At 41.0% G+C, this 21,751-nt stretch overlaps 1 protein-coding gene across 1 annotated transcript in view; it reads left to right on the top strand.

Annotated features, from left to right (window-relative positions):
• Nucleotides 1–405: 405 nt before the first annotated feature.
• IP6K1 (inositol hexakisphosphate kinase 1) overlaps nt 406–21,751 on the top strand; it is an 81,435-nt gene continuing 60,089 nt past the window's right edge. Inside the window, exon 1 of the mRNA XM_053721141.1 lies at nt 406–782. Within this exon, the coding sequence (XP_053577116.1) occupies nt 560–782 (223 nt within the window). The 5' untranslated portion in view covers nt 406–559. The remainder of the gene's footprint in view (nt 783–21,751) is intronic.

The following is a 21,751-nucleotide window of genomic DNA, read 5'->3' as shown; positions in this document are numbered from 1 at the left end:
CTGCTATCAGAAAGCAGAGAATCTGAGACGCCCTGTTGGTTTTATTTTCAGTTTGCAGGGGTCACTGCTGTACAGTTACAGAATTTAATATGGAATCTGATAGTACAGAGGCTGGTTGGCGACACCACTGAGCACAATCTAGATGATATGGCATATATCTGTAAGGTAGACAAAGACATAGTGTGTTTAAGATGCAACCAAAGACCAGATCCAACACATACACTGTACCGATAACACCTTGGTGCATAAATGCCTCACCGATCTCACCGGAAGCCTACAGAGATGTATTGTGTGTGCACAGGTAATATAGTCATTTACAGAAGTACCTTTTGTATTTGTGATGCGTGAGAAAACTCAGGTTTTGTTTGCATTTCATGGTAAGATGTTACATTTGATTCCTGTCTTGTTCCTTTATAATGGAAATGTTTGGTTTCTTACAGATCAACTAAGTAGCTTTGGTGCAAAGAATTTGCCATCTCCAGTTATTTGCCCTTCCGTGCTGTTGTCTGGCCCCTGCGCCCCTCCCCATGCCCCCACAGAGCGTAGTGCACCCAACGCAATGTGTGTTTGTCAAACCATGGAAGTGGGGAAGTGCGGCAAGAGCGCTGTATGTGACAGGGGCCGGGGGGTCCTGCTGGAGCCATTCATTCATCAGGTGGGAGGTCACAGCAGCATGATGCGCTATGACGACCATACAGTATGCAAGCCCCTCATCAACCGGGAACAGCGATTCTATGAGTCTCTGCCACCAGAAATGATGGAGTTTACCCCAGAATATAAAGGTGAGGAACGGCAAAAAAGATCCCCTGTTGTGGTTACTCATTTATGTGAATGGCTGTATTTGCCACCTCAATGTTTTTATCTATTTTTAAACTTTGCAGTTTGAGATATGAAACCTAATTTTTGGAGCAGCAACTTTCTAATTTACTCTTATCCATTTTTCGTCCTCTTATGTTTAATTTTTTGTTCAGCACGTCGGTAGCGCTTGCTGATTGGTTGCTAACTGTAGCCACCAATAAGCAAGCGCTACCCAGGGTTCTAAACCAAAAATGGGCCAACTCCTAAGCTTTAGGTTTCGTATCCCTTTCATGTTCATGTCTTTACCAATGTTCTATGTGTCTCTTAAAGGGCATTCTAGTCCAAAATAAACTTTCATGATTCAGATAGAGAATGTAATTTTAAACAATTTTCCAATTTACTTTTATCACCAATTTTTGCTTTGTTCTCTTGGTATTCTTAGTTGAAAGCTAAACCTAGGAGGTTCATATGCTAATTTCCCTTGAAGCCCTTGAAGCCCGCCTCTTCTCTCAGGGCATTTTGACAATTTTTCACCACTAGAGGGTGTTAGTTCATGTGGTTCATATAGATAACACTGTGCTAATGCACGTGGAGTTCCAGTGAGGCAGCTTTGATTGGCTAAAATGGATGTCTGTTAAAGTAACTGAAATAAGGGGGCAGTCTGCAGAGGCTTAGATACAAGGTAATCACATAGGTAAAAAGTGTATTTTATATAAGTGTTGGTTATGCAAAACCGGGGAATGGGTAATAAAGGGATTATCTATCTTTTTAAACAATAAAAATTCTGATGTAGACTGTCCCTTTAAAGTGATTGTAAAGTTGAATGATTTAAAGCCCAGTATTAAAAATAATCTTAAACATGGGCTCTTAAGTCCTTAACGTTTACATTAACAAAAAGGTAAGTATTTTTAACCTTTTAAAGCCGTTATGCCGTTCCATTCCGTCATAATTAGACTGGGCTTTAAAGCCGTTATGACGTAATGGAACGTCATAACTAACGGCTGTCCTGAAGCCTTCTGTGCTTCAGGGATTTAATCGCGGTCTGGAGGGCGTTCCTAGGATTGTAGGGACGCCCCCCAGATGCGATCCAATAATTGAAATCTCGCGATCGTATGCACGATCGCGTAGTTTCAATTTGTCTACATCGGAACAGTTGTTCCGATGTAGGCACTTTAACCCTGTCACGAAAGGGTTAAAAAGAAGCGTAATTGTAAACACACAGACGATCCTCCACCTGCATCTCCTTCAGTATTGAGCAGGTCAATGACTAATCTGGCTTTTCCAATCGTTGTGTGTGCCTCACGAGCTGGACGCCAAAAGGGGTACACAATGATTGGAGGAAACCAGATAAGTTTACAGTAACAAAAATGTAAGTATTTATTTTTTTTAAAAAAAAAAGCGTAATTGTAAAGTTTAATGACTTCAAGGGAATTTTTGTTGTTTAAAAAGATAGATAATCCCTTTATTACCCATTCCCCAGTTTTGCATAACCAACACTTTTACATTAATACACTTTTTACCTCTGTGATTAACTTTTATCTAAGCATCTTCTGACAGCCCCCTGATCACATGACTATTTATTATCTATTGACTTGCATTTTAGCCAATAAGTGCAGTGTCTGCCACAAGCCACGGGTGTGATCACAATGTTATCTATGTCTCACATGAACTAGCTCTCCCCTGTTGTGAAAAGCAAATAAAAAAGCATTTGACAAGAGGCGGCCTTCAAGGGCTTAGAAATCATCATATGAGCCTTCCTAGGTTTAGTTTTCAACTAAGAATACCAAGAGAACAAAGCAAAATTGGTGATAAAAGTAAATTGGAAAATTGTTTAAAATTACATGCCCTATTTGAAACATGATTTCTCCAACATAGGTGTGTCCGGTCCACGGCGTCATCCTTACTTGTGGGATATTCTCTTCCCCAACAGGAAATGGCAAAGAGCCCAGCAAAGCTGGTCACATGATCCCTCCTAGGCTCCGCCTACCCCAGTCATTCTCTTTGCCGTTGTACAGGCAACATCTCCACGGAGATGGCTTAGAGTTTTTTAGTGTTTAACTGTAGTTTTTATTATTCAATCAAGAGTTTGTTATTTTGAAATAGTGCTGGTATGTACTATTTACTCAGAAACAGAAAAGAGATGAAGATTTCTGTTTGTATGAGGAAAATGATTTTAGCAACCGTCACTAAAATCCATGGCTGTTCCACACAGGACTGTTGAGAGCAATTAACTTCAGTTGGGGGAACAGTGAGCAGTCTCTTGCTGCTTGAGGTATGACACATTCTAACAAGACGATGTAATGCTGGAAGCTGTCATTTTCCCTCTGGGATCCGGTAAGCCATGTTTATTACGATTGTAAATAAGGGCTTCAAAAAGGGCTTATTAAGACTGTAGACTTTTTTTGGGCTAAATCGATTGATCATTAACACATATTTAGCCTTGAGGAATCATTTTATCTGGGTATTTTGATATAATAATATCGGCAGGCACTGTTTTAGACACCTTATTCTTTAGGGGCTTTCCCAAAGCATAGGCAGAGCCTCATTTTCGCGCCGGTGTTGCGCACTTGTTTTTGAGAGGCATGGCATGCAGTCGCATGTGAGAGGAGCTCTGATACTTAGAAAAGACTTTCTGAAGGCGTCATTTGGTATCGTATTCCCCTTGGGGCTTGGTTGGGTCTCAGCAAAGCAGATACCAGGGACTGTAAAGGGGTTAAAGTTCAAAACGGCTCCGGTTCCGTTATTTTAAGGGTTAAAGCTTCCAAATTTGGTGTGCAATACTTTTAAGGCTTTAAGACACTGTGGTGAAAATTTATGCCTGTTTAACATGTCTGAACTACCAGATAGACTGTGTTCTGAATGTGGGGAAGCCAGAATTCCTATTCATTTAAATAAATGTGATTTATGTGACAATGACAATGATGCCCAAGATGATTCCTCAAGTGAGGGGAGTAAGCATGGTACTGCATCATTCCCTCCTTCGTCTACACGAGTCTTGCCCACTCAGGAGGCCCCTAGTACATCTAGCGCGCCAATACTCCTTACTATGCAACAATTAACGGCTGTAATGGATAATTCTGTCAAAAACATTTTAGCCAAAATGAACACTTATCAGCGTAAGCGCGACTGCTCTGTTTTAGATACTGAAGAGCATGACGACGCTGATATTAATATTTCTGAAGGGCCCCTAACTCAGTCTGATGGGGCCAGGGAGGTTTTGTCTGAGGGAGAAATTACTGATTCAGGGAACATTTCTCAACAAGCTGAACCTGATGTGATTACATTTAAATTTAAGTTGGAACATCTCCGCATTCTGCTTAAGGAGGTATTATCCACTCTGGATGATTGTGACAAGTTGGTCATCCCAGAGAAACTATGTAAAATGGACAAGTTCCTAGAGGTGCCGGGGCTCCCAGAAGCTTTTCCTATACCCAAGCGGGTGGCGGACATTGTTAATAAAGAATGGGAAAGGCCCGGTATTCCTTTCGTCCCTCCCCCCATATTTAAAAAATTGTTTCCTATGGTCGACCCCAGAAAGGACTTATGGCAGACAGTCCCCAAGGTCGAGGGAGCGGTTTCCACTTTAAACAAACGCACCACTATACCCATAGAGGATAGTTGTGCTTTCAAAGATCCTATGGATAAAAAATTAGAAGGTTTGCTTAAAAAGATGTTTGTTCAGCAGGGTTACCTTCTACAACCAATTTCATGCATTGTCCCTGTCGCTACAGCCGCATGTTTCTGGTTCGATGAGCTGATAAAGGCGGTCGACAGTGATTCTCCTCCTTATGAGGAGATTATGGACAGAATCAATGCTCTCAAATTGGCTAATTCTTTCACCCTAGACGCCACTTTGCAATTGGCTAGGTTAGCGGCTAAGAATTCTGGGTTTGCTATTGTGGCGCGCAGAGCGCTTTGGTTGAAATCTTGGTCGGCTGATGCGTCTTCCAAGAACAAGCTACTTAAAATTCCTTTCAAGGGGAAAACGCTGTTTGGCCCTGACTTGAAAGAGATTATCTCGGATATCACTGGGGGTAAGGGCCACGCCCTTCCTCAGGATCGGCCTTTCAAGGCAAAAAATAAACCCAAGGGGGAGGTTCCACAGGTCTCAGTTGTCTTCAGACCACATAAAAAGACAGGCATTCTTACATTGTGTAGAAGACCTGTTAAAAATGGGAGTGATTCATCCCGTTCCATTAAGAGAACAAGGGATGGGGTTCTACTCCAATCTGTTTATAGTTCCCAAAAAAGAGGGAACGTTCAGACCAATCTTAGATCTCAAGATCTTAAACAAGTTTCTCAAGGTTCCATCGTTCAAGATGGAAACCATTCGAACTATTCTTCCTTCCATCCAGGAAGGTCAATTCATGACCACGGTGGATTTAAAGGATGCGTATCTACATATTCCTATCCACAAGGAACATCATCGGTTCCTGAGGTTCGCATTCCTGGACAAACATTACCAGTTCGTGGCGCTTCCTTTCGGATTAGCCACTGCTCCAAGGATTTTCACAAAGGTACTAGGGTCCCTTCTAGCTGTGCTAAGACCAAGGGGCATTGCTGTAGTACCTTACTTGGACGACATTCTGATTCAAGCGTCGTCCCTTCCTCAAGCAAAGGCTCACACGGACATTGTCCTGGCCTTTCTCAGATCTCACGGATGGAAAGTGAACGTGGAAAAGAGTTCTCTATCTCCGTCAACAAGGGTTCCCTTCTTGGGAACAATAATAGACTCCTTAGAAATGAGGATTTTTCTGACAGAGGCCAGAAAAACAAAACTTCTAGACTCTTGTCGGATACTCCATTCCGTTCCTCTTCCTTCCATAGCTCAGTGCATGGAAGTGATCGGGTTGATGGTAGCGGCAATGGACATAGTTCCTTTTGCACGCATTCATCTAAGACCATTACAACTGTGCATGCTCAGTCAGTGGAATGGGGACTATACAGACTTGTCTCCGAAGATACAAGTAAATCAGAGGACCAGAGACTCACTCCGTTGGTGGCTGTCCCTGGACAACCTGTCACGAGGGATGACATTCCGCAGACCAGAGTGGGTCATTGTCACGACCGACGCCAGTCTGATGGGCTGGGGCGCGGTCTGGGGATCCCTGAAAGCTCAGGGTCTTTGGTCTCGGGAAGAATCTCTTCTACCGATAAATATTCTGGAACTGAGAGCGATATTCAATGCTCTCAAGGCTTGGCCTCAGCTTGCGAGGGCCAAGTTCATACGGTTTCAGTCAGACAACATGACAACTGTTGCGTACATCAACCATCAGGGGGGAACAAGGAGTTCCCTGGCGATGGAAGAAGTGACCAAAATCATTCTATGGGCGGAGTCTCACTCCTGCCACCTGTCTGCTATCCACATCCCAGGAGTGGAAAATTGGGAAGCGGATTTTCTGAGTCGTCAGACATTGCATCCGGGGGAGTGGGAACTCCATCCGGAAATCTTTGCCCAAGTCACTCAGCTGTGGGGCATTCCAGACATGGATCTGATGGCCTCTCGTCAGAACTTCAAAGTTCCTTGCTACGGGTCCAGATCCAGGGATCCCAAGGCGGCTCTAGTGGATGCACTAGTAGCACCTTGGACCTTCAAACTAGCTTATGTGTTCCCGCCGTTTCCTCTCATCCCCAGGCTGGTAGCCAGGATCAATCAGGAGAGGGCGTCGGTGATCTTGATAGCTCCTGCGTGGCCACGCAGGACTTGGTACGCAGATCTGGTGAATATGTCATCGGCTCCTCCTTGGAAGCTACCTTTGAGACGAGACCTTCTTGTTCAGGGTCCGTTCGACCATCCGAATCTGGTTTCACTCCAGCTGACTGCTTGGAGATTGAACGCTTGATCTTATCGAAGCGAGGATTCTCAGATTCTGTTATCGATACTCTTGTTCAGGCCAGAAAGCCTGTAACTAGAAAGATTTACCACAAAATTTGGAAAAAATATATCTGTTGGTGTGAATCTAAAGGATTCCCTTGGGACAAGGTTAAGATTCCTAGGATTCTATCCTTCCTTCAAGAAGGATTGGAAAAAGGATTATCTGCAAGTTCCCTGAAGGGACAGATTTCTGCCTTGTCTGTGTTACTTCACAAAAAGCTGGCCGCTGTGCCAGATGTTCAAGCCTTTGTTCAGGCTCTGGTTAGAATTAAGCCTGTTTACAAACCTTTGACTCCTCCTTGGAGTCTCAATTTAGTTCTTTCAGTTCTTCAGGGGGTTCCGTTTGAACCCTTGCATTCCGTTGATATTAAGTTATTATCTTGGAAAGTTTTGTTTTTAGTTGCAATTTCTTCTGCTAGAAGAGTTTCAGAATTATCTGCTCTGCAGTGTTCTCCTCCTTATCTGGTGTTCCATGCAGATAAGGTGGTTTTACGTACTAAACCTGGTTTTCTTCCAAAAGTTGTTTCTAACAAAAACATTAACCAGGAGATTATCGTACCTTCTCTGTGTCCGAAACCAGTTTCAAAGAAGGAACGTTTGTTGCACAATTTGGATGTTGTTCGCGCTCTAAAATTCTATTTAGATGCTACAAAGGATTTTAGACAAACATCTTCCTTGTTTGTTGTTTATTCTGGTAAAAGGAGAGGTCAAAAAGCAACTTCTACCTCTCTCTCTTTTTGGATTAAAAGCATCATCAGATTGGCTTACGAGACTGCCGGACGGCAGCCTCCCGAAAGAATCACAGCTCATTCCACTAGGGCTGTGGCTTCCACATGGGCCTTCAAGAACGAGGCTTCTGTTGATCAGATATGTAGGGCAGCGTCTTGGTCTTCACTGCACACTTTTACCAAATTTTACAAGTTTGATACTTTTGCTTCTTCTGAGGCTATTTTTGGGAGAAAGGTTTTGCAAACCGTGGTGCCTTCCATTTAGGTGACCTGATTTGCTCCCTCCCTTCATCCGTGTCCTAAAGCTTTGGTATTGGTTCCCACAAGTAAGGATGACGCCGTGGACCGGACACACCTATGTTGGAGAAAACAGAATTTATGTTTACCTGATAAATTACTTTCTCCAACGGTGTGTCCGGTCCACGGCCCGCCCTGGTTTTTTTAATCAGGTCTGATAATTTATTTTCTTTAACTACAGTCACCACGGTACCATATGGTTTCTCCTATGCAAATATTCCTCCTTAACGTCGGTCGAATGACTGGGGTAGGCGGAGCCTAGGAGGGATCATGTGACCAGCTTTGCTGGGCTCTTTGCCATTTCCTGTTGGGGAAGAGAATATCCCACAAGTAAGGATGACGCCGTGGACCGGACACACCGTTGGAGAAAGTAATTTATCAGGTAAACATAAATTCTGTTTTTTTTTTTTTTTTTTTTTTTTTAACTTGACCGTCCCTTTAAAGGGCCCATGTTTTTAAATACTTGCCTTTTTAAATCAGTCAACTGTACAATCACTTGCTTTTCTGTTCATTTTAATTTATTGATGTTTCTCCCACTAATCTTTCCCCTCTCTTTGCTCACTATTTGTTTTTTCTCTCCCTTGTTTAGCCTGTATTGTTTGTTCTAGTCTCATTTTCTCTTTTTATGTAATGTTTTTGACTGTGTGATCTGATGCTGCACCGAATAGGAAAAACTAGCAACTTCATATTAAAGTAAATGCTGTTATACTGAAGTGTATCATTCCCTAAGACCGTTGTACATGTTCTGTACTATCTCCTTTTTTTTATTAACTTTTTCTTTAAAAAAATAAAAAAAGTGCTTATTCATGCCTGTCCCAATCAGGAATATCAAAATGCTCCTATATTAAAAGTAATACTGTAATAAGAGATGACTAGAGTACTCAGCGGTGACTCGTATGAGATTTGTATGTACTGCGTGTGGCCACTACTTGTGTAGCTTAGGTTATGGGTCATAATAAGATTAACCATTTGCTGGTGCACATGGTCTCTTGGTATCCTTTGTTGAAAAGCAAGGACGTATGCTTAGGGGCTGGACCATTTCTGGAGCACTTTATGGCAACAGTTTTGCTATAATGTTACCCAATTGCTAGAGCACTAGATGCCAACACTATAGTTATCTCTTCAAACCAGAATATTGTGGGAACAAAGCAAATTTGATAATAGAAGTAAATTAGAATGTTTACTGTCTGAACCACAACATTTTTGGGTTTCATATCCCTTTAACTTAAAGGGAAAGAGAGGTAAAAAATGAAATAGAAGCATGTTTCCACTATACTTGCATTAGCAGAAATGCTTCTAGTAAAAGTTGCTGCTGGACCCCCCCCCCCCATGACATATGTACATATGCTGTAAGTGCCTGTACAGCTGTATTTAAACACAATACCTTCTCAGAGAGTCAGCAGTGACTTGAATGACACACATTAAAAGGATAGTAAACTCAATTATTTTAACTTGTTTTAAAACCTCATTTTATATAAAAAATATTTGCAATTGGTACCTATTAAATGTTTATAGTAAATTTCCTGCAATTTGTTCTCCAAAATGCTGATTTCGCCAAACCCACAATTGGCTTCATTATGCGGGCCCTATAATGATGATCTACCTAGGTAGAAGCATCATGGCGGTTCGCATGTGCATTCAAATAGATGTCCGGTTAACGCATGCGCATATCAGTTTCCCTCTGTCCTCTCCAAATCAAGTGCTGGATTTTGACGGGGACATATTGTAAGCAATAGTAAGTATGTAACATTCACTTGGCTATTGCTTACAATCTCGCTTTTGTTTGCTTTCTTTCATGTAATTAGCAAGAGTCCATGAGCTAGTGACGTATGGGATATACATTCCTACCAGGAGGGGCAAAGTTTCCCAAACCTCAAAATGCCTATAAATACACCCCTCACCACACCCACAATTCAGTTTTACAAACTTTGCCTCCTATGGAGGTGGTGAAGTAAGTTTGTGCTAGATTCTACGTTGATATGCGCTCCGCAGCAAGTTGGAGCCCGGTTTTCCTCTCAGCGTGCAGTGAATGTCAGAGGGATGTGAGGAGAGTATTGCCTATTTGAATGCAGTGATCTCCTTCTACGGGGTCTATTTCATAGGTTCTCTGTTATCGGTCGTAGAGATTCATCTCTTACCTCCCTTTTCAGATCGACGATATACTCTTATTTATATACCATTACCTCTGCTGATTTTCGTTTCAGTACTGGTTTGGCTTTCTACAAACATGTAGATGAGTGTCCTGGGGTAAGTAAATCTTATTTTCTGTGACACTCTAAGCTATGGTTGGGCACTTTATTTATAAAGTTCTAAATATATGTATTCAAACATTTATTTGCCTTGACTCAGAATGTTCAACATTCCTTATTTTCAGACAGTCAGTTTCATATTTGGGATAATGCATTTTAATCAATCATTTTTTCTTACCTTAAAAATTTGACTTTTTTTCCCTGTGGGCTGTTAGGCTCGCGGGGGCTGAAAATGCTTCATTTTATTGTGTCATTCTTGGCGCGGACTTTTTTGGCGCAAAAAATCTTTTCTGTTTCCGGCGTCATACGTGTCGCCGGAAGTTGCGTCATTTTTTGACGTCCTTTTGCGCCAAAAATGTCGGCGTTCCGGATGTGGCGTCATTTTTGGCGCCAAAAAGCATTTAGTTGCCAAATAATGTGGGCGTATTATTTGGCGCCAAAGAATATGGGCGTCGCTTTTGTCTCCACATTATTTCAGTCTCATATTTTTTCTTTGCTTCTGGTTACTAGAAGCTTGTTTATTGGCATTTTTTCCCATTCCTGAAACTGTCATTTAAGGAATTTGATCAATTTTGCTTTATATGTTGTTTTTTCTCTTACATATTGCAAGATGTCTCACGTTGCATCTGAGTCAGAAGATACTTCAGGAAAATCGCTGTCTAGTGCTGGAACTACCAAAGCTAAGTGTATCTGCTGTAAACTTTTGGTAGCTATTCCTCCGGCTGTTGTTTGTATTAATTGTCATGACAAACTTGTTAAAGCAGATAATATTTCCTTTAGTAAATTACCATTGCCTATTGCAGTTCCTTCAACATCTAAGGTTCAGAATGTTCCTGATAACATAAGAGATTTTGTTTCTGAATCCATCAAGAAGGCTATGTCTGTTATTTCTCCTTCTAGTAAACATAAAAAATCTTTTAAAACTTCTCTCCCTACAGATGAATTTTTAAATGAACATCATCATTCTGATTCTGATGACTCTTCTGGTTCAGAGGATTCTGTCTCAGAGATTGATGCTGATAAATCTTCATATTTATTTAAAATGGAATTTATTCGTTCTTTACTTAAAGAAGTACTAATTGCTTTAGAAATAGAGGATTCTGGTCCTCTTGATACTAATTCTAAACGTTTAGATAAGGTATTTAAATCTCCTGTGGTTATTCCAGAAGTTTTTCCTGTTCCTAATGCTATTTCTGAAGTAATTTCCAGAGAATGGGATAAATTGGGTAATTCATTTACTCCTTCTAAACGTTTTAAGCAATTATATCCTGTGCCGTCTGACAGATTAGAATTTTTGGACAAAATCCCTAAAGTCGATGGGGCTATTTCTACCCTTGCTAAACGTACTACTATTCCTACGTCAGATGGTACTTCGTTTAAAGATCCTTTAGATAGGAAAATTGAATCCTTTCTAAGAAAAGCTTATCTGTGTTCAGGTAATCTTCTTAGACCTGCTATATCTTTGGCTGATGTTGCTGCAGCTTCAACTTTTTGGTTGGAGACTTTAGCGCAACAAGTAACAGATCATGATTCTCATAATATTATTATTCTTCTTCAGCATGCTAATAATTTTATCTGTGATGCCATTTTTGATATTATCAGAGTTGATGTCAGGTTTATGTCTCTATCTATTTTAGCTAGAAGAGCTTTATGGCTTAAAACTTGGAATGCTGATATGGCTTCTAAATCAACTCTACTTTCCATTTCTTTCCAGGGTAACAAATTATTTGGTTCTCAGTTGGATTCTATTATCTCAACTGTTACTGGTGGGAAAGGAACTTTTTTACCACAGGATAAAAAATCTAAGGGTAAAAACAGGGCTAATAATCGTTTTCGTTCCTTTCGTTTCAACAAAGAACAAAAGCCTGATCCTTCATCCTCAGGAGCAGTTTCAGTTTGGAAACCATCTCCAGTCTGGAATAAATCCAAGCCTTCTAGAAAGGCAAAGCCTGCTTCTAAGTCCACATGAAGGTGCGGCCCTCATTCCAGCTCAGCTGGTAGGGGGCAGGTTACGTTTTTTCAAGGAAATTTGGATCAATTCTGTTCACAATCTTTGGATTCAGAACATTGTTTCAGAAGGGTACAGAATTGGTTTCAAGATGAGACCTCCTGCAAAGAGATTTTTTCTTTCCCGTGTCCCAGTAAGTCCAGTGAAAGCTCAAGCATTTCTGAATTGTGTTTCAGATCTAGAGTTGGCTGGAGTAATTATGCCAGTTCCAGTTCTGGAACAGGGGATGGGGTTTTATTCAAATCTCTTCATTGTACCAAAGAAGGAGAATTCCTTCAGACCAGTTCTGGATCTAAAAATATTGAATCGTTATGTAAGGATACCAACGTTCAAAATGGTAACTGTAAGGACTATCTTGCCTTTTGTTCAGCAAGGGCATTTTATGTCCACAATAGATTTACAGGATGCATATCTGCATATTCTGATTCATCCAGATCATTATCAGTTCCTGAGATTCTCTTTTCTGGACAAGCATTACCAGTTTGTGGCTCTGCCGTTTGGCCTAGCCACAGCTCCAAGAATTTTTACAAAGGTTCTCGGTGCCCTTCTGTCTGTATTCAGAGAACAGGGTATTGTGGTATTTCCTTATTTGGACAATATCTTGGTACTTGCTCAGTCTTTACATTTAGCAGAATTTCATACGAATCGACTTGTGTTGTTTCTTCAAGATCATGGTTGGAGGATCAATTCACCAAAAAGTTCATTGATTCCTCAGACAAGGGTAACCTTTCTGGGTTTCCAGATAGATTCAGTGTCCATGACTCTGTCTTTAACAGACAAGAGACGTCTAAAATTGATTTCAGCTTGTCGAAACCTTCAGTCACAATCATTCCCTTCGGTAGCCTTATGCATGGAAATTCTAGGTCTTATGACTGCTGCATCGGACGCGATCCCCTTTGCTCGTTTTCACATGCGACCTCTTCAGCTCTGTATGCTGAATCAATGGTGCAAGGATTACACAAAGATATCTCAATTAATATCTTTAAAACCGATTGTACGACACTCTCTAACGTGGTGGACAGATCACCATCGTTTAATTCAGGGGGCTTCTTTTGTGCTTCCGACCTGGACTGTAATTTCAACAGATGCAAGTCTCACAGGTTGGGGAGCTGTGTGGGGATCTCTGACGGCACAAGGAGTTTGGGAATCTCAGGAGGTGAGATTACCGATCAATATTTTGGAACTCCGTGCAATTTTCAGAGCTCTTCAGTCTTGGCCTCTTCTGAAGAGAGAATCGTTCATTTGTTTTCAGACGGACAATGTCACTACGGTGGCATACATCAATCATCAAGGAGGGACTCACAGTCCTCTGGCTATGAAAGAAGTATCTCGAATTCTGGTTTGGGCGGAATCCAGCTCCTGTCTAATCTCTGCGGTTCATATCCCAGGTATAGACAATTGGGAAGCGGATTATCTCAGTCGCCAAACGTTGCATCCGGGCGAATGGTCTCTTCACCCAGAGGTATTTCTTCAGATTGTTCAAATGTGGGAACTTCCAGAAATAGATCTGATGGCGTCTCATCTAAACAAGAAACTTCCCAGGTATCTGTCCAGATCCCGGGATCCTCAGGCGGAAGCAGTGGATGCATTATCACTTCCTTGGAAGTATCATCCTGCTTATATCTTTCCGCCTCTAGTTCTTCTTCCAAGAGTAATCTCCAAGATTCTGAAGGAATGCTCGTTTGTTCTGCTGGTAGCTCCGGCATGGCCTCACAGGTTTTGGTATGCGGATCTTGTCCGGATGGCCTCTTGCCATCCGTGGACTCTTCCGCTACGACCAGACCTTCTGTCGCAAGGTCCTTTTTTCCATCAGGATCTCAAATCCTTAAATTTAAAGGTATGGAGATTGAACGCTTGATTCTTGGTCAAAGAGGTTTCTCTGACTCTGTGATTAATACTATGTTACAGGCTCGTAAATCTGCATCCAGAGAGATATATTATAGAGTCTGGAAGACTTATATTTCTTGGTGTCTTTCTCATCATTTTTCTTGGCATTCTTTTAGAATTCCGAGAATTTTACAGTTTCTTCAGGATGGTTTAGATAAAGGTTTATCCGCAAGTTCTTTGAAAGGACAAATCTCTGCTCTTTCTGTTCTTTTTCACAGAAAGATTGTTAATCTTCCTGATATTCATTGTTTTGTACAAGCTTTGGTTCGTATAAAACCTGTCATTAAGTCAATTTCTCCTCCTTGGAGTTTGAATTTGGTTCTGGGGGCTCTTCAAGCTCCTCCGTTTGAACCTATGCATTCATTGGACATTAAATTACTTTCTTGGAAACTTTTGTTCCTTTTGGCAATCTCTTCTGCCAGAAGAGTTTCTGAATTATCTGCTCTTTCTTGTGAGTCTCCTTTTCTGATTTTTCATCAGGATAAGGCAGTGTTGCGAACTTCTTTTGAATTTTTACGTAAAGTTTTGAATTCTAACAACATTAGTAGAGAAATTGTGGTTCCTTCATTATGTCCTAATCCTAAGAATTCTAAGGAGAAATCATTGCATTCTTTGGATGTTGTTAGAGCTTTGAAATATTATGTTGAAGCTACTAAGTCTTTCCGAAAGACTTCTAGTTTATTTGTTATCTTTTCTGGTTCTAGAAAAGGCCAGAAAGCTTCTGCCATTTCTTTGGCATCTTGGTTGAAATCTTTAATTCATCTTGCCTATGTTGAATCGGGTAAAACTCTGCCTCAAAGGATTACAGCTCATTCTACTAGGTCAGTTTCTACTTCCTGGGCGTTTAGGAATGAAGCTTCGATTGATCAGATTTGCAAAGCAGCAACTTGGTCCTCTTTGCATACTTTTACTAAATTCTACCATTTTGATGTATTTTCTTCTTCTGAAGCAGTTTTTGGTAGAAAAGTACTTCAGGCAGCGGTTTCAGTTTGAATCTTCTGCTTATGTTTTTCATTAAACTTTATTTTGGGTGTGGATTATTTTCAGCAGGAATTGGCTGTCTTTATTTTATCCCTCCCTCTCTAGTGACTCTTGCGTGGAAAGATCCACATCTTGGGTAGTCATTATCCCATACGTCACTAGCTCATGGACTCTTGCTAATTACATGAAAGAAAACATAATTTATGTAAGAACTTACCTGATAAATTCATTTCTTTCATATTAGCAAGAGTCCATGAGGCCCGCCCTTTTTTTGGGGTGGTTATGATTTTTGTATAAAGCACAATTATTCCAATTCCTTATTTTATATGCTTTCGCACTTTTTTATCACCCCACTTCTTGGCTATTCGTTAAACTGAATTGTGGGTGTGGTGAGGGGTGTATTTATAGGCATTTTGAGGTTTGGGAAACTTTGCCCCTCCTGGTAGGAATGTATATGCCATACGTCACTAGCTCATGGACTCTTGCTAATATGAAAGGAATGAATTTATCAGGTAAGTTCTTACATAAATTATGTTTTTTAGATCCCTTAGAAAATGTAAATAACTGAATTCTATTAGTACATCAATGCTGCGATAAACGGGTTATGTCATATGATAGAACAGTAAAGATGGCGTCCGGGTCATATAGGATCAAGTGCGCATGCACTTGCCCTTACAGTATACTGCGCATGCGATCTTCAGCGAGATAGTACATTATGAATATTCAAAGTGCAGTGCGATTGGACTATGGTAAATTATGCTTTATCCACTAGTTCAGCCTTCTTTTATGGGCGGTGGTCTGAGCGGTTTATTGGAAAAAGAAAAGTACAAAATATATATATTTAGAAGCTTTGTTTTAAATATAAGTAAGTGGATTTAAAGCTGTAAAGATTAATGTAACAAATAGTTTATTTCTCTTGTTAAGTGTATCCAGTCCACGGATCATCCATTACTTATGGGATATTCTCCTTCCCAACAGGAAGTTGCAAGAGGATCACCCACAGCAGAGCTGCTATATAGCTCCTCCCCTAACTGTCATATCCAGTCATTCTCTTGCAAGCCTCAACCAAGATGGAGGTCGTAAGAGGAGTGTGGTGTTTTATACTTAGTTTATTCTTCAATCAAAAGTTTGTTATTTTTAAATGGTGCTGGAGTGTACTGTTTATCTCAGGCAGTATTTAGAAGAAGAATCTGCCTGTGTTTTCTATGATCTTAGCAGAAGTAACTAAGATCCATGGCTGTTCTCACTTATTCTGAGGAGTGAGGTAACTTCAGAGAGGGAATGGCGTGCAGGTTTTCCTGCAATAAGGTATGTGCAGTTAATTTTTTTCTAGGGATGGAATTTGCTAGAAAATGCTGCTGATACCGAACTAATGTAAGTAAAGCTTTAAATGAAGTGATAGCTACTGGTATCAGGCTTATTAATAGAGATGCATACTCTTATAAAAATGTAATATAAAACGTTTGCTGGCATGTTTAATCGTTTTTTATATGTATTTGGTGATAAAACTTATTGGGGCCTAGTTTTTTTTCCACATGGCTGGCTTGAATTTTGCCTAGTAACAGTTTCCTTAGGCTTTCTACTGTTGTAATATGAGTGGGAGGGGCCTTTTTTAGTGCTTTTCTGTGCAGATAAAAATACTGACAGAGACATTCAGTTTCCCTCTGCATGATCCAGGACATCTCTGGAGGGCTCAAAAGGCTTCAAAGTCGTTTTTGAGGGAGGTAAAAAGCCACATTAGAGCTGTGGCAGTTGTTGTGACTGTTTGAAAAAAAAACAAAAAAAAAAAAACGTTTTTCTCTTTTATTATTCCATTTTGGGTATTAAGGGGTTAATCATCCATTTGCAAGTGGGTGCAATGCTCTGCTAACTTGTTACATACACTGTAAAAATTTCGTTAGTGTAACTGCCTTTTTTCACTGTTATTTCAAATTTTGACAAAATTAGTGTTTCTTAAAGGTGCAGTAACGTTTTTTATATTGCTTGTAAACTTGTTTAAAGTGTTTTCCAAGCTTGCTAGTCTCATTGCTAGTCTGTTTAAACATGTCTGACACAGAGGAAACTACTTGTTCATTATGTTTGAAAGCCATGGTGGAGCCCCATAGGAGAATGTGTACTAAATGTATTGATTTCACCTTAAACAGTAAAGATCAGTCTTTAACTATAAAAGAAATATCACCAGAAGATTCTGACGAGGGGGAAGTTATGCCGACTAACTCTCCCCACGTGTCAGACCCTTCGCCTCCCGCTCAGGGGATGGACGCTAATATGGCGCCAATTACATCAGGGTCGCCCATAGCGATTACCTTGCAGGACATGGCTGCAATCATGAATAATACCCTGTCAGAGGTATTATCCAGGTTGCCTGAATTAAGAGGCAAGCGCGATTGCTCTGGGGTTAGGAGAAATACAGAGCGCGCAGATGCTGTAAGGGCCATGTCTGATACTGCGTCACAATATGCAGATCATGAGGACGGAGAGCTTCAGTCTGTGGGTGACATCTCTGATTCGGGGAAACCTGTTTCAGAGATTTCTAATTTTAAATTTAAGCTTGAGAACCTCTGTGTGTTGCTTGGGGAGGTATTAGCTGCTCTGAATGACTGTAACACAGTTGCAGTACCAGAGAAATTGTGTAGGCTGGATAAATACTATGCGGTACCGGTGTGTACTGATGTTTTTCCTATACCTAAAAGGCTTACAGAAATTATTAGCAAGGAGTGGGATAGACCGGGTGTGCCTTTTCTCCAACATTGGTGTGTCATCCATTACTTGTGGGAAATATTCTCCCCCACAGGGAAAGGCAAGGAGAGCACACAGCAAGAGCCGTCCATATAGCTCCCCCTCTGACTCCGCCCCCCAGTCATTCTCCTTGCCGCTCTGAACAAGTAGCATCTACCACGGGGATGGCGAGGAGTTTGTGGTGTTAGTTGTAGTTTTTTATTCTTCTATCAAGAGTTTGTTATTTTAAAATAGTGCTGGCTTGTACTATTTACTCTATAACAGAAAAGTGATGAAGATTTCTGTTTAAGAGGGCTATGATTTTAGCAGACAGTAACTAAAATCCATTACTGTTATCACGCAGGACTGTTGAAACAAGAGAACTTCAGTTGGGGGTAACAGTTTGCAGACTCATCTGCTTCAGGTATGACTAGTCTCCTTCTAACAACACAGGCTAATGCTAGATGACAGTCATATTTCCCCTCAGGGGAAAAGGTAAGCCATTTTTCTTTCACCTCAGCAAAAAAGATAACAGGCTTCCCCTTTTTGTTTTTTATGCTGGTAGACACTGTTAGGGGCAAAATCGATTGGTTTTCATTACAATATGATACCATTTGAAATATTTTATAAGCTCACATACACTGGGGAACGTTTTTTATTGATCTGGCTTGTTTTAGACACCTAAATCTAGTCAGGAAGGCCCCTTCACTGTAGTGTGCTGAGGGAGGAAGCCTCATTTCTCCTGTTAAGTGTGGTCAGTCCACGGGTCATCATTACTTCTGGGATATTATCTCCTCCCCTACAGGAAGTGCAAGAGGATTCACCCAGCAGAGCTGCTATATAGCTCCTCCCCTCTACGTCACCCCCAGTCATTCTCTTGCACCCAACGAATAGATAGGATGTGTGAGAGGACTGTGGTGATTTAATTAGTTTATTACCTTCAATCAAAAGTTTGTTATTTTATAATAGCACCGGAGTGTGTTATTCATTCTCTGGTAGAATTTGAAGAAGAATCTACCTGAGTTTTTTTCTATGATTTTAGCCGGAGTAGTTAAGATCATATTGCTGTTTCTCGGCCATCTGAGGAGAGGTAAACTTCAGATCAGGGGACAGCGGGCAGATGAATCTGCAAAGAGGTATGTAGCAGTTTGTTATTTTCTGACATGGAATTGATGAGAAAATCCTGCCATACCGTTATAATGTAAACTCAGCCTTAAATGCAGTAGATGTAGCTGGTATCAGGCTGTCATGTATGTATATTTTACACTTCAGTATTCTGGGGAATGGTACTTCACTGGATTTATACTGTATGCATAGATTTTACCTAATTTGCAGGGACTTGCAATAGGTTTTAAATAACAATTAATTTATTGAGGTTAAACGTTTTTTTGCTGGCATGTAAAAACGTTTATTTCTCTGAGGTACTGGGTGAAAAAATGTTGTGGGCACTATTTTTTCCACTTGGCAATAGTTTTGTTTAATTTAAAGCAGTTCACTGATCTCTCTCACTGTTATGTGTGAGGGGGAGGGGCCATTTTTGGCGCTTTTACTACGCATTAAAAAATTCAGTCAGAGGTTCATTTTCTTCCTGCATGATCGGGTTCATCTCTTCAGAACTCAGGGATCTTCAAAGCCTTTTTTGAGGGAGGTAATCATCACAGCAGAGCTGTGAAGAGTGTAGCTGACTGTGATAAAAAACGTTTATTTGTGTATTTTTTCTGCTGACAGGGTTAGTTATCCTTTGCTAATGGGAACAATCCTTTGCTAAAATTGTATATTTCTTACAAAGATTTGATGCTATAACTTAATTATTTTCAACTGTCATAATTTTTTCTGTGCTTCTTATAGGCACAGTTCGTTTTCATATAATTGTAAATTACTTGAAAAAGCATTTCCAAGTTGCTAGTTAATTGCTAGTGTGTTAAACATGTCTGATTCAGAGAAAGATACATGTGTTATATGTACTAATGCCAAAGTGGAGCCCAATAGAAATTTATGTACTAACTGTATTGATGCTACTTTAAATAAAAGTCAATCTGTACAAATTGAACATATTTCACCAGACAACGAGGGGAGAGTTATGCCGACTAACTCGCCTCACGTGTCAGTACCTGCATCTCCCGCTCAGGAGGTGCGTGATATTGTAGCGCCGAGTACATCTGGGCGGCCATTTCAAATCACATTACAGGATATGGCTACTGTCATGACTGAAGTTTTGGCTAAATTACCAGAACTTAGAGGCAAGCGTGATCACTCTGGGGTGAGAACAGAGTGCGCTGATAATATTAGGGCCATGTCAGACACTGCGTCACAGGCGGCAGAACATAAGGACGGAGAACTTCATTCTGTGGGTGACTGTTCTGATCCAAACAGATTGGATTCAGATATTTCAAATTTTAAATTTAAGCTGGAAAACCTCCGTGTATTACTAGGGGAGGTGTTAGCGGCTCTGAATGATTGTAACACAGTTGCAATACCAGAGAAAATGTGTAAGTTGGATAAATATTTTGCGGTACCGGCGAGTACTGATGTTTTTCCTATACCTAAGAGACTTACTGAAATTGTTACTAAGGAGTGGGATAGGCCCGGTGTGCCGTTCTCACCACCTCCGATATTTAGAAAAATGTTTCCAATAGACGCCACCACACGGGACTTATGGCAAACGGTCCCTAAGGTGGAGGGAGCAGTTTCTACTTTGGCTAAGCGTACCACTATCCCGGTGGAGGATAGCTGTGCCTTTTCAGATCCAATGGATAAAAAATTAGAGGGTTACCTTAAGAAAATGTTTGTTCAACAAGGTTTTATATTGCAACCTCTTGCATGTATTGCGCCTGTCACGGCTGCAGCAGCATTTTGGTTTGAGTCTCTGGAAGAGACACTTGAATCATCTACACTAGATGAGATTACACTCAAACTTAGAACCCTTAAGTTAGCTAACTCATTTATTTCAGATGCCGTAGTACATTTAACTAAACTTACGGCTAAGAATTCCGGATTTGCCATTCAGGCACGCAGAGCGCTGTGGCTAAAATCCTGGTCAGCTGATGTTACTTCTAAATCTAAATTGCTTAATATACCTTTCAAAGGGCAGACCTTATTCGGGCCCGGTTTGAAGGAGATTATCTCTGACATTACAGGAGGTAAAGGCCATGCCCTGCCTCAGGACAAAGCCAAACCTAGGGCTAGACAGTCTAATTTTCGTTCCTTTCGTAATGTTAAAACAGGAACAGCATCAACTTCCTCTGCACCAAAACAGGAAGGAGCTGTTGCTCGCTACAGACAAGGCTGGAAACCTAACCAGTCCTGGAACAAGGGCAAGCAGGCCAGGAAACCTGCTGCTGCCCCTAAGACAGCATGAATCGAGGGCCCCCGATCCGGGACCGGATCTAGTAGGGGGCAGACTTTCTCTCTTCGCCCAGGCTTGGGCAAGAGATGTTCAGGATCCCTGGGCGTTAGAGATCATATCTCAGGGATACCTTCTGGACTTCAAATCCTCTCCCCCAAGAGGGAGATTTCATCTGTCAAGGTTGTCAACAAACCAAATAAAGAAAGAAGCGTTCCTACGCTGCGTACAAGATCTTTTATTAATGGGAGTGATCCATCCAGTTCCGCGGTCGGAACAAGGACAAGGGTTTTACTCAAATCTGTTTGTAGTTCCCAAAAAAGAGGGAACTTTCAGGCCAATCTTGGATTTAAAGATCCTAAACAAATTCCTAAGAGTTCCATCGTTCAAGATGGAAACGATTCGAACAATTTTGCCCATGATCCAAGAGGGTCAGTACATGACCACAGTGGATTTAAAGGATGCTTACCTTCACATACCGATTCACAGAAATCATTACCGGTATCTAAGGTTTGCCTTTCTAGACAGGCATTACCAGTTTGTAGCTCTTCCATTCGGATTGGCTACAGCTCCAAGAATCTTCACAAAGGTTCTGGGTACTCTTCTGGCGGTACTAAGACCGCGAGGAATTTCGGTAGCTCCGTACCTAGACGACATTCTGATACAAGCTTCAAGCTTTCAAACTGCCAAGTCTCATACAGAGTTAGTTAGAGGTGATCGGCTTAATGGTAGCGGCAATGGACATAGTACCTTTTGCACGCCTACATCTCAGACCGCTGCAATTGTGCATGCTAAGTCAGTGGAATGGGGATTACTCAGATTTGTCCCCCACTCTGAATCTGAATCAAGAGACCAGAAATTCTCTTC

This window comes from Bombina bombina, chromosome 7 (genome assembly GCF_027579735.1).
Source record: "Bombina bombina isolate aBomBom1 chromosome 7, aBomBom1.pri, whole genome shotgun sequence".
Taxonomy (NCBI): domain Eukaryota; kingdom Metazoa; phylum Chordata; class Amphibia; order Anura; family Bombinatoridae; genus Bombina; species Bombina bombina.
Note: the sequence above shows the minus strand (reverse complement) of the source record. Positions and strands in the feature narration are given on the sequence as shown.